This window comes from Anabrus simplex, chromosome 2, assembly GCF_040414725.1.
Source record: "Anabrus simplex isolate iqAnaSimp1 chromosome 2, ASM4041472v1, whole genome shotgun sequence".
NCBI classification, from domain to species: domain Eukaryota; kingdom Metazoa; phylum Arthropoda; class Insecta; order Orthoptera; family Tettigoniidae; genus Anabrus; species Anabrus simplex.
The window spans coordinates 69,148,590-69,162,641 of NC_090266.1; the positions used below are offsets into that span (position 1 = coordinate 69,148,590).

The window sequence follows — 14,052 nt, forward strand, 5'->3', positions numbered from 1 at the left end:
TACTACTACTACTACTACTACTACTACTACCAACTGAGCCTCTGACTTAAGTGCGCACACCGCTCATTCAAAATAGCGCGTCAAAGTAGGTATCGAATAGCTGGAATACTATAATGAACCAGTGTGTTACGTACCAGCAGTATCAGAAAATGTATGAAGCAGAAGAATGGCGTGCTAAACAAGAAAGTTATCTAACTCCTCAGCTATTTCCCGCCAATATTCAGTTAGGCTGTTATATTCGGTACGCAGCAGTAATCCCATCTATCGGAGTTGAATGTCAGCATAAGAAACAAAGAACATTACAACAAACAACGGTCAGTGTAATGTTATTGTTGATCAATGTTACGCGCTTTCGATATTGTAGGCCTTCACATTGTTCGGTAATACTAAATAAAACATATATGACCGGAAATTGTATTCTCTATAACTTCTGTTATGTAGTACTTTTCCATAGGACCAAGAACATAGGTATTTAAAAATGAAATTTTAGGTACCTTTCCCTACGCTACCATTTCACTCAGGGTGAATAACATTGTTTATAGCTTAAACTGTAGCTTCTTATTCCCCGACTCAATATACTGATTTTCATTAAATTCTGTTTACCCATTTTATCGGGGCTCGGCGTTGATATGGACTTGGCAACAAAAATCCAAATTCATGAATATCTGTGTCATCATAGCCGGTACGGTAAAAAGGCATAAGACGTAAATGATCCGAAATTTAATTCTATAAAGCTCAATATAGCTCAATCAAACGGGGTCCTACAGGGTGACCCACTGAGTCCTTTGCTGTTTATAGTTGCAACCGCAGATATCCTAAGAATTACCCAAAAGGAGGGAGTATTTTCTTGCGCGTATGCCGATGATATTGTAATTGGCTCAAGAGACATAACAAAATTACAGGAAACTGTAAATGACGTCCAAAACTGGTGCTCCGAAAACAAGCTGTTCATAAACATCTCAAAAACAGACACCATGGTGTTCAGGAAAGGAGGGAGAGTACCCGCCTCAGCAGAGACCTTCATTCGGGATAAAAAATTAAAGATAGTATCAGACTTCAAATATTTAGGCATCACCCTGCAATCGAGAGCATATTGTTTCACAAAACATGTCACAGAAAAGGCAACTCAAGCAATGATGGCAATGCATGAAATAAAAGACATTAGATCACTTAGTCTGGAGACAGCAATGTTGCTATTCAGAGTAAAAATTCTTCCAATAATGACTTATGGCATTGAAATTATCTGGACACATGTAACAACGAGGAACTTATCAACCTTGGAAAAGGTGAAAGCGAACTATATAAAGAAGGTGATAGGTGTATCAAAAACGACACGATCTAGACTTGTATATCTCCTCGCAAGGAAATCTTTTCTCATAGAAGATCTCAGGACAAGTATGCCACTACCGAACACCGGTGCATCAAAGAAACTGCTAGCAAATCTGACGGAGAAGAGAGAAGAAGTCCAACCAGACTTCTATGGCACAGGGGCAAAGATAGATCGCTCATGGACAAAAGCTAATTTTGAATTAAGACATGTCATTACAAGATTAGCAGTTCACGGTTTTCATCACCTACTCTGCAAATCAAAACACTTCCATGACCCAAGTATAGACTGTGAGTGCAAACTATGCGGAAAAACGTGTGAACAGTACCACATTGAATTCTGTACAAGAAGAACAATGTCTATAAGTGATTACGCAAATATGTAACCCATCAATGTAACCTATATTCTGTGTTATGGCTATTTGGCTGCATTAAATATATTAATTCTATATAACTTTACTTATGTAGTATTTATCGATATGACCACTAATAATATAAATATTTGAGAAATAATTTTAGGCCTTCCCCTAAACTACCATTTCACTAAGTGTGAATAAAATGATTTATAGCCTAGATTGTAGCGGCTCACCCCCCGACTTTACATACCGATTTTTATTAAATTCTTTTCAGCCGTTTTCTCGTTATGCGTGTACATACATACATACATACATACATACATACATACATACATACATACAGATAGACAGATAGACAGACAGAAATTACGGAAAATTAAAAACTGTATTTTCTTGTTACTGTGGACATGGTCGATACAGAAATACAATTCTTTTCAAATTCTGAGCAATGTACAGACAAAACTCTTATTTTATATATATAGATGATGATTTGTACTGACATTAACATTACAAGTACACGAGTGATTAAAAATTCTTTAACGTGTGATACGTGTGGACTATGTTTTTTTCACAAAAAAACGGAATAGTGACTGGGTAATAGTCCAAAAAAACGCCAAACCCCATCCCCCTCCCACCTTCGGCAAGTAGAAGAAGAAGAAGAAGTAGATGTGTACAGTAGAGTTGGAGAATCTGATTCCTTTAGAAGAACCGATTCATTTGAAACGATTCACTAAAATGATTCGTTCATCTGAGTCGTTCATTTGATTCGTTCATTCGATTACCACGTGACGGAGAGCCGAAAGCGAAACCATATAGACTCAGATGAACCATTTCTTTTTAGAGGTTATAGTCTAAAAATGCTACATAACTGTCCGACTAATACTTTCTAAATTTAAGTAGTTACCATTCAAAACCATACGACAATCGAGTTTGAAATTTATGGTAGATATGAACATTTTTGTGGCAATGTTCCACACGTTAGTTCAGAGTAGTTCACGAGAACAGGAACGGGAACCTTGAAGTAAACCTAACATTTCGCAATGAGCTGGAAATTGAGTGTATATTACAGTTCCGTGAAGTGTGTGACTTGAAACGACGTGATAATTTCTTATTTTAAAAAAAATATTTTTTCCTGTAAAGTTAGTTTAGGAGTATTTGACTTGTGAACCGGACTTTTAGTTCAGGTTAAATAAAAAATAACGGAGTCGTTCTTCATAAGTTGTCATTGATTCAAAAATGGTGGATACCGGTACCCGATTTGGCGATATGAATCAGAACGAACGAGGAACCAAGGAATGAGTTGCGGCTGCCATCTCTCGATTCACCTTTCGATGCACAAGCGAATCGATTCATTTCGGTCACTGAATCATGATTCAATCGTTCAGTGCAATGATTGGTTCATTATGAATCACTCGTTCAGAATCTCCCCATCTCTAGTGTACAGGTTATACCAATATACTCTATCTACCTTGATACCAACTCCTTATAACCTTCATTTCGGCGTTATTTGCGGTATTGATCAGGTACGACATTTTATTTTGCGGAATGTTTGTATCTATTCATAGAATTCATTTGAAACCATATTGAACAAGTTGAATGATGCGAGGAGTTAAAATTTATAAGCAATCTTCTAACACTCGTTCCGTCTTATTATTTAGGGATTTTACGCTCCAGATGATGGTAGGCCATCTGTAAATATGTAAATATTAATGTATTCGCTCGTGAGAATCTCTAATGTGTTCTTGGTAAAATACCTGGAAGATTTTTTAAGTTCTGCAATAGTATAATACTTCGGACATTGGTAGATCTTCTCTCACTTTTGCCATAATAGTGGTGTCGCAGGTGTGAAATTTGATGCGCATATGACCCTGCCCGGTTATACGGCTGGATGTCTTTCCTGACGCCAACCCTTTGTAAGGATTCACTATTGCTTTTTTATCTGGTGGTTTGCAGTGTGGTGTGTTGTACGAATGTGAAGTGGAATGTGTTAGTACAGACACAAAGTCCCTGTCCCTGAGCACTAGGAATCTACTGTATGCAGGTGGAATCTGCGGCACGGCCGGAAATCGAAACCGGGACCCTATGAACCGCAGGTTAGTACGCTGACCGGGTCCCATCTGCTGAATTATACTGTATTATGGAATGAAAGCAACAAGTATCAGTTGAACATACATACGTTGCAAGATATTCAGAAGAGAAATTTGTGCCCAGGGGCTAAATGTTCAGCTTATTTCTTTCTAAATGACCGAGCAAGTGGCTGTGCTGTTTGGGTCACTCAGCTATCAGCTTGCATTCGGGAGATAGTGGGTTCGAGCCCCACTGTCGGCAGCCCTGAAGATGGTTTTCTGTGGTTTTCCATTTTCACTCCAGGCAAATGCTGTGCCTGTATCTTAATTAAGACTATGGTCACTTCCTCCTCGCTCCTAGCCTTTTCCTATCCAGTCATTGCCCTAAGACTTATCGGTGTTGGTGTGACGTAAAGCAAATTGCTAATGTTCCTTCTAAATAGTCCTGATTGATCTCAGTACTCTTAATGAGGAACAACTATCAGATGCTTAGGACTTAGGCTACTCTGATTGCTGCCCTCGAAGGAATGAGTGTGTAACAATTTATGGAGAAACCTTTAGAAGTTCTGAGTATATTAGTCCTAATTTAAAGTGTAGCATGATTTTATCCTGAAAGAGTAGGCCTACTGTAGCACAACTTGCTGGATGGCTGCTTGCGGGCAACACAGTTTGGAGGGGCTACAATATAAATGCAGATGTAATGAGGTGCTACTCAGGGATAGAGACTGATGGATGGTTGGCAGGATTATAACTGCTGCACTATGTTTGCTGAGTCCACCAATATGATTCACTGTACTATAACTGCTGTCTGTTGTAGCATCATTAATATGAATGCTAGGAATGCATGGATCTATTTCTGAGCATGTTTATAGCTCATTAAGATCATCTTCAGGATCAGATTCCAATTCAGCCCCAGTCAGCTTCCTCGCACATAACGTAGGCCTACTCGTCTTCATGTTTAATCACTACTGCATCATATCATCAATTCAGAATCTATGGATTTTTCTAGAAGGTCCAATAACTCTTTTTTTTATGTCCGTATCGATGTGCGTTTTATTTTAAATTTGCTACTGCTGTATCACTTCAAAGATGACTGAATGACAAAACTGTGGGAGTAAAATGGCTGACAAACATCATACAACGCAATAAGACCACTTAGTTGGAATTAGAAAGGAAATAATTAATATGTTGTTTGTTTATTTGGTGTTAGAAATAGATCCCACTAGAAAGGAAATAATAAATACTGTACATAAAAAATTGTTCATGTACTGGAGGAGAGATTAAAAATAGCAGACATCATTAACACTCTACAATACCAAATAGACATTTGTAGAAAATATACATTAAATAACTTCATTGTTGAATCAGTAATATTGTAACATGAAGTACAACAATGTTAATGTTCCACGAGTCCTGTATCATGCATAAAATCAGTTGAGGCTTCTACTTCCAGACGTAAGGTTTTATGTTTCCTTGGTCTTGATAGTCATTTGGAAGAATATGCTGATGTATGTAACAGATTTTGTATATATAGTTTGAAAACAAAGAACTTGGTGAGAACATGGCTAACTGCATTTTGATGCAATTTACAGTGTTTGTTGTCCCTGAAGGCTAGTAAACAGTAGATAAGGGCAAAACCATAGTAAAGGGGCCTCAAACCGCCAGTTTGACAGTCGTACTAGTAGCGCTGGGAGGGAGCGCCGAGAGGAACGACAATGCTGCCGACTGTTGGCTGGGGACCCTTTCTATCCAACAATATTTCTTGCATTTTACAACTACTAAATGACCTTTTTTTCTTGCCGTGCGTACTGTATGCGCTGCGGCGATAGAAAAGAGCTTCTCGAAGGGAGTGTGGCCCCGAAGGGGCCACTGTTTTCATGACAGAGATTGGTCTGGATGTGCAAAATTATGTAAAAACTAATAAATTACCTTTATTCATAATTTTTTCTTCTGCAATTGTTGGTTACAAAATCTCAATCTCATCCTAGGTGTCGATGACATCATCCTCTTCCATACGTTAACCAATCACAGTTGTAAGCAATGGAGTATGGCGTCCAAAACAGTATTTTTGTTATAAATTTGTTATGAACGTACTTCTAGAGGCGGGTGGGTTGGTCCCTGGCAAGCGTATTGAACACATCTCTCTTCCACGATCATTTTAAGCTGAGAACAGCTGCATTTAAAGTAATATTATATGTAATAATCCTTGAGGCCCCTTTACTATATATCTACCTAGATAAGGAACCTGCAGGCTGGGCGACAGTCCTAACTGCATATTGTATTGATTGTATGTGGCTTCTGGAGAGGCTTGGTGGAGGTCTTTCTGTTTGGCACGTATGGTTGACTTGTGCATCTGTATGTGAGATCATCCTCCTCCACTTCCTTTCCTCTTATCTAGCTCCTGCCAGGTTGGGCAATTTATGGCATGTCTCCACCTTCCTCTCTCCTTCCACCATTCCTCTTTCTTCATTTTGTCCCTGCCAGGCTCAGTAGCACAGACGGTTGAGGCGCTGGCCTTCTGACCCCAACTTGGCAGGTTCGATCCTGGCTCAGTTCAGTGGTATTTGAAGGTGCTTAAATACGTCAGCCTCGGGTTGGAAGATTTACTGGCACATAAAGGAACTCCTGCGGGACTAAATTCTGGCACCTCGACGTCTGAAAACTATAAAAGAGTAGTTAGTGGGACGTAAAGCAAATATTATCATTATCATTTCGTTCCAGTCCAGGTTTCTTCTTCCTGCACTACTCTTTATTGAATTGATCCACCTTGTTCTAATTGTCTCTTTCTCCTTCTCTCGATTGACCTGTTTCTTTAATTTAGCTTGATTAATTTTCAAAAATTGTTCATAAAAAATTCATTAGTGTGATCTAGGAATACATAAATAGCAACAATACTGATATTAATTTATTATTCCTTTATTATTCTGGTCCTAATTAAAATCAGTAGATTAAAAAATATTAATTAGGGCCTATGCCATTGTATTCATTCTTTACTACAAGTTAATAAAACTTCGTATCTTGTCCATATTGTCAACCTTAAAGGGCTTATTAATAGCTGAAAAGTCCCACCTCTACAATACAAGTTCAAAAATGTTTATTTTAAGGCTCACAAGTACATGTCTCATTCTTTTTTAGATCATCATCAGCTTGAACTCAGTCATTGAAACTATTAAAAACCAAGGTACTATTTTAAGTGAAAATGTAGGCCTACACAGTTAAAATATTCTAAAATTATACTTATGGTGATAAATTAAATGATTTCATTCATGTTATGTTAAAATAGCATCTTAAAAATTGACGATGTTAAATAGCAGGAGCAAATGTTGGGGTATGAAGAAAGTTTTCCTATTCATAACTGTACACTTCATTTTAAAAAACAGATAGCTGTTCAGACGCACAACAACTTGATACAGGTCAAGCAGTGTAAGGCCGGTGAGGACGTTTATCGCATATTTCATCACTTAGTACCAGTTTGGCCTTAATTTGCAACCACAAGCAAAGCCCCATTTCTAGTTCTATTCAACAGCAGCTGATGTAGTGTCACATCAATCCAATATTATTGCATAACATTACATATAACATAATACGAAGTCTAGTTTAACAAATACCGAGCTCGATAGCTGCAGTCGCTTAAGTGCGGCCAGTATCCGGTATTCGGGAGATAGTAGGTTTGAACCCCACTGTCGGCAGCCCTGAAAATGGTTTTCCGTGGTTTCCCATTTTCACACCAGGCAAATGCTGGGGCTGTACCTTAATTAAGGCCATGGCCGCTTCCTTCCCACTCCTAGCCCTTTCCTGTCCCATCGTCGCCGTAAGACCTATCTGTGTCGGTGCGACATAAAACAACTAGCAAAAAAAAAAAAAAGTTTAACAGATACCTGTAGAAGTGTTTTTTTTAAACGAAGTGTGCTGTTCTGAATAGGAGAACTTGCTTCACACCACACCATTTGCTCCTACGATTTAACATCGTCAATTTTTAAGATGCTGTTTTAACATGACTCGAATGAAATCATTTAATTTATCACCGTAAGTGTTATTTTAGAATATTTTAACTATGTACATATTTGTGTACATTGGTACCCTGAATTTTAATAGTTTCAATGATTGAGTTCAAGCTGATGATGTTCTAAAAACGAACAAAACATGTACTTGTGAGTCTTAAAATAAACATTTTTGAACTTTTATTGTAAAGGTGGAACTTTTCTGTTATTAGTAAGTCTAATTCATTCTTTACTTGGTGAATGTTGACATACCACATGTTACAATGGAGCTGTCTGTCAGTAGTCATCTCCAGTCATTGATAATCAAATTGCACTTTGAAGTAAAGAGCACTCTGTATCAAGGGATGAACAGGGTAGCCAAATGGATTTTAATACAGCATTTTTCAAAGTATTAATTTCAGTGCACTATATCTATTTATCAGTTTGTTTCCAAAGTATATATTTGTATATATTTAAAAGCAAGGTATCCGGCAGCAGTATCAGACTGGTTTGGCATTTTAAACCAAGGCAAAACATTTTTATAGCTAAATGGAAATATATTAGTTGGATGTAAAAAATAATGCCTCTGGTGGTGATGATGATGATGATGATGATGATGATGATATTCTAGGGAGACAATAAAACATGGTGTTGGCACATAGCCTACTCCTTTTGAGTAGCAGGAAGGGGTCTGCTCAAGGCTTAATGTCGCTGTCCGATGGGTGAATCGCCATCATCAGCATCTTGTGTCCTTACTCTGTATGAACACTGTGGAGATGTTTGGAAGTGAAGCCAGGATTTTGGCACGCAATCTAGTGATTAGAAATTGTAAACCACTACTTCTCCTACACTGCCAGCCAAAATTCTGATGGTGGAATATTTTTCCACCACCGAGACTCAAACCAGCTATCAGAATATATAGACTTGACTCTTTAATGTTTATGGCCACCAAGCAGGCTGTAGTTTTGATTGATTGATTGATTGATTGATTGATTGATTGATTGATTGATTGATTGATTTATTTATTGATTATGAAGTGATCTAAATTGTTGGGCGATTCATTCTGATATTTAGGTCCTTGATGCTGTTGTGGTTTTCACAATGAGAGGCTGGAATGAAGTTGATTTGTGATTGTTTACACTTATTGTTATATAAATGTAATATTGGCACTGGTGCTTATCTAATAATGTGACTTTTTTTTTTCTAATTCCAGGTTGTAACTGAAATTTGTTCAACTTCGAGGAATCATGGTGAGTTATTCTCTCTGAATGTAGACAACATTGCAGTTTAGTGTGTAGCCAAGTTGAAAATCCTTTGTTAGCCTTCACTAACTCAAGATTATTAAAGGTATTATAACTAGATCTCATTGTCCTCCTTTTCAAGCAAGCCCATGTTGATGAAATTGAAAGAATACATGCTGTGCATATTAAAGATGAAGATGTGTTGTTATTAAATGTTTATGTCGGACCGTCACGCCCTAAAAAGATGTTTGGAAGGGTAATAGGGAAGTACATTCAGGGAAACGGGATGGCCTAGGGAGCGGTGATAAGGGAACAGGGAACTGGAAATCAAGTAGGGATGACATAAAATTGTTAGTGTTGAACTGTAGAAGTATTGTAAGGAAAGGAATAGAATTAAGTAATTTAATAGATATATATTTACCAGATATTGTGATAGGAGTTGAATCATGGCTGAGAAATGATATAATGGATGCAGAAATTTTCTCACGGCACTGGAGTGTATATCGTAGAGATAGGATAGGAAGTGTGGGAGGGGGAGTGTTCATTCTGGTGAAAGAAGAATTTGTAAGTTCGAAAAAGAATAAGATACAAAAGTTGAAAACTAGAAAAGCGGCTGGAATTGATCAGATTTCTGGGGATATACTAAAGACAATGGGTTGGGATATAGTACCATACCTGAAGTACTTATTTGAGACACATGAAATTCTAGGTGTAAGGCTCATTTCTAAAGATAATAGGCAACTTGATATATTTGGAGTGTACAGATCGGGAAAGGGTAGCACTGATGCGGATTCAGAATTATTTGATAGGATAGTCAGCTATGTGGGAAACGACATGGAAAGAAATGTGATTGTAGCGGGAGATCTGAATTTGCCAGATGTAAATTGGGAAGGAAATGCGAACGACAGGAAGCATGACCAACAAATGGCAAATAAGTTAATATGGGAAGGACAGCTGATTCAGAAAGTGATGGAACCAACCAGAGGGAAAAATATCCTGGATGTGGTGCTGATAAAACCAGATGAGCTCTATAGGGAAATTGAAGTAATAGATGGTATTAGTGAGCATGAAGCTGTTTTTGTGGTAATTAAAAATAAATGTGATAGAAAGGAAGGTCTTAAAAGTAGGACTGTTAGGCAGTACCATATGGCTGATAAAGCAGGCATGAGGCAGTTTCTAAAAAGTAACTATGATCGGTGGAAAATGGTAAATAAAAATGTAAACGGACTCTGGGATGGGTTTAAAGAAATTGTTGAGGAATGCGAAAACAGGTTTGTTACCATTAAGGGTGGTAAGGAATGGTAAAGACCCACCTTATTATAATAGAGAAATAAAGAGACTAAGAAGGAGGTGCAGACTGGAAAGAAATAGAGTTAGAAATGGCTGTGTGAAGTAAGGAGAAATTGAAGGAACTACTAGAAAATTGAATCTAGCAAAGAAGGCAGCTAAGGATAACATGATGGCAAGCATAATTGGCAGTCATACGAATTTTAGTGAAAAATGGAAGGGTATGTATAGGTATTTTAAGGCAGAAACAGGTTCCAAGAAGGACATTCCAGGAATAATTAATGAACAAGGGGAGTGTGTATGTGAGGATCTTCAAAAGGCAGAAGTATTCAGTCAGCAGTATGTAAAGATTGTTGGTTACAAGGATAATGTCGAGATAGAGGAGGAGACTAAGGCCAAAGAAGTAATAAAATTTACATATATTATAACAATGACATTTACAATAAGATACAAAAGTTGAAAACTAGAAAAGCGGCTGGAATTGATCAGATTTCTGGGGATATACTAAAGACAATGGGTTGGGATATAGTACCATACCTGAAGTACTTATTTGATTATTGTTTGGTCGGAGGAGCTATACCAGATGAATGGAGAGTTGCTATAGTAGCCCCTGTGTATAAAGGAAAGGGTGATAGACATAAGGCTGAAAATTATAGGCCAGTAAGTTTGACATGCATTGTATGTAAGCTTTGGGAAGGCATTCTTTCTGATTATATTAGACATGTTTGTGAAATTAATAACTGGTTCGATAGAAGGCAATTCGGTTATAGGAAAGGTTATTCCACTGAAGCTCAGCTTGTAGGATTCCAGCAAGATATAGCAGATATCTTGGATTTTGGAGGTCAAATGGATTGTATCGCGATTGACCTCTCTAAAGCATTTGGTAGGGTGGATCATGGGAGACTACTGGCAAAAATGAGTGCGATTGGACTAGACAAAAGAGTGACTGAATGGGTTGCTATATTTCTAGAAAATAGATCACAGAGAACTAGAGTAGGTGAACCTTTATCTGACCCTGTAATAATTATTAGGGGAATTCCTCAAGGCAGTATTATCGGACCTATATGTTTTCTTATATATATAAATGATATGAGTAAAGGAGTGGAATCGGAGGTAAGGCTTTTTGCGGATGATGTTATTCTCTATAGAGTGATAAATAAGTTACAAGATTGTGAGTAACTGCAACATGACCTCGAAAATGTTGTGAGATGGACAGCAGGCAATGGTATGTTGATAAACGGGGTTAAAAGTCAGGTTGTGAGTTTCACAAATAGGAAAAGTCCTCTCAGTTTTAGTTACTGCATTGATGGGGTGAAAGTTCCTTTTGGGGATCATTGTAAGTATCTAGGTGTTAATATAAGGAAAGATCTTCATTGGGGTAATCACATAAATGGGATTGTACATAAAGGGTACAGATCTCTGCACATGGTTATGAGGGTGTTTAGGGGTTGTAGTAAGGATGTAAAGGAGAGTGCATATAAGTCTCTGGTAAGACCCCAACTAGAGTATGGATCCAGTGTATGGGACTCTCACCAGGATTACCTGATTCAAGAACTGGAAAAAATCCAAAGAAAAGCAGCTCGATTTGTTCTGGGTGATTTCCGACAAAAGAGTAGCGTTACAAAAATGTTGCATGTTTGGGTTGGGAAGAATTGAGAGAAAGAAGAAGAGCTGCTCAACTAAGTGGTATGTTACAAGTAACTATTCTCATTTTGGTTCCGTATTGAAGTTGACGTATGTCTCAAATATTAGTACAATATTTTAAGTCCACCTGTTCAATACAATACAATATGATCCACTATTTCATATGGTTAAATTTTTTAAATACATAATACATAAAAGTCAATGGTACATGAGTGAAACAGGACATCAGTTTACATCAATTGATAAAGATCTCACAATTCTAAAATGTATAGGCAAAGGAAAACTTATGAATTAGAAAATCTTTACATCTTTTTAGACCAAGCCTATAACAAAGACCATAATCTTAACGATGCCACGGAAGCAAAAAATCCTTTATATGAGCTAACTCCAAAGTTATTAGGCATGGTGAATTCAAAACATAATACAATCCCGCAAACTTTTAGAACTTCTTGTTCTAAAGCTTCCACCACCTCGTCAAATGTTAGGCCCGCCCATCTTGCTCCTAACAGCCCTCCAATAACAGCACATGCGCACAAGGATCCACCCACCATTACTCCCCCTCCATATCCTTCACTGCCTCAGCCACACCGTTATAATACTAGAAGTAGAAAGCTCAGTCAAGCTAGCGTTGCTGGAACAGCCCGACGTACTTAATACGCACCGTACGAGTAAGTACCGCCTTAGGCATTTTTGACGTACGGGAAGTCTCTTGTACAGTACAGTATTATTTAACCAACTTTCTTCAACATTTTATTTCAGAAAAACTTGATCATTTCTTCCAACAAATGTTTCAACGGAGTTATAACATCAACTTGACTGTCTTTTAGATCCAATCGACTACCAACATAATTACTGACATCCGCTAGCTTTGACATACATTTTATCATTAGCAACGCCTCTACAAGAAGTTCCATTTTCTTTTCTACTTTCAGATATACCAACCGTATACATTCTAACATGTTTATTACGTTCACACTTCCGTTTTAAATAACTGACAGTGATTTTACCATCTTGGATTCAAACTATGGGAATTGAAGAAACATCCCCTTTTGATGATTGTGTTTACACTCAAGGCCATCACAGTCTTAATGATATTATAAAAAAAGGATCCATTTTAGTTTTAAACTCTCAAAATTCATGTTTAACCACGTTTTAAAAAACAGTTAATTTACTCTCTTTTAACATACTTTGGTGCATTATCGTTGTTTTAGATGTTATTGTATAATGTTTTACGAAATCATTTTTCAACATTTTACCCTATAATTTATAAGATTAGAATGACTCCATATGTATTATTTTTAAGATTGATATAGGCTGATGATGCCCGTAAAGGAGGGTGAAACATGTACCATTGACTTTTATGTATTATGTATAAAAAAAATTTAACCATATGAAATAGTGGATCATATTGTATTGTATTGAACAGGTGGACTTAAAATATTGTAATAATATTTGAGACATAAGTGGTATGTTCCGAGCTGTCAGCGGAAAGATGGCGTGGAATGACATTAGTAGACGAATAAGTTTGAATGGCGTTTATAAAAGTAGGAAAGATCACAATATGAAGATAAAGTTGGAATTCAAGAGGACAAACTGGGGCAAATATTCATTTATAGGAAGGGGAGTTAGGGTTTGGAATAACTTACCAAGGGAGATGTTCATTAAATTTCCAATTTCTTTGAAATCATTTAGGAAAAGGCTAGGAAAGCAACATATAGGGAATCTGTCACCTGGGCGACTGCCCTAAATGCAGATCAGTATTGATTGATTGATTGATTGATTGGTTGCTTTGCAACCGTAATCTGGGTGCCCAGACCAATGGTCTTGTCCAGATCATATCCTACTCTGTCCAGGCCAGTGGTCTTGTTCTGGTCTTATCCTAACCTATCCTGGCCAATGGAGTCCAGATCAATTAATTTGGTAACCCAGAACGTGAGTTGGTACCTCTCACTGTTGGGAGAGCAGCACGATCACAGCAATTTCTGTTGGTGCACAATGTATGTAAGTGGAAGTGACAGTGTGAATTAAACTTGGTAGTATGGGCTTGCTTTGAAAGTAATACTGATCTGGCTACAGTGTTGATAATCTTAACTTTCCTTGCTTCATTATGCCTTGGAGTACAAAATTTCTATGGTTTTTAGTTCTTCATATA

At 37.4% G+C, this 14,052-nt stretch overlaps 1 protein-coding gene across 3 annotated transcripts in view; it reads left to right on the forward strand.

The window, feature by feature from the left end:
* Positions 1–3,083: 3,083 nt before the first annotated feature.
* LOC136863858 (COMM domain-containing protein 4) overlaps positions 3,084–14,052 on the forward strand; it is a 198,421-nt gene continuing 187,452 nt past the window's right edge. For all 3 annotated transcript variants that reach the window (XM_068226076.1, XM_068226077.1, XM_068226078.1), the window contains exons 1-2: positions 3,084–3,205; positions 8,942–8,978. In XM_068226076.1, the coding sequence (XP_068082177.1) occupies positions 8,976–8,978 (3 nt within the window). In that variant the 5' untranslated portion in view covers positions 3,084–3,205; positions 8,942–8,975. The remainder of the gene's footprint in view (positions 3,206–8,941; positions 8,979–14,052) is intronic.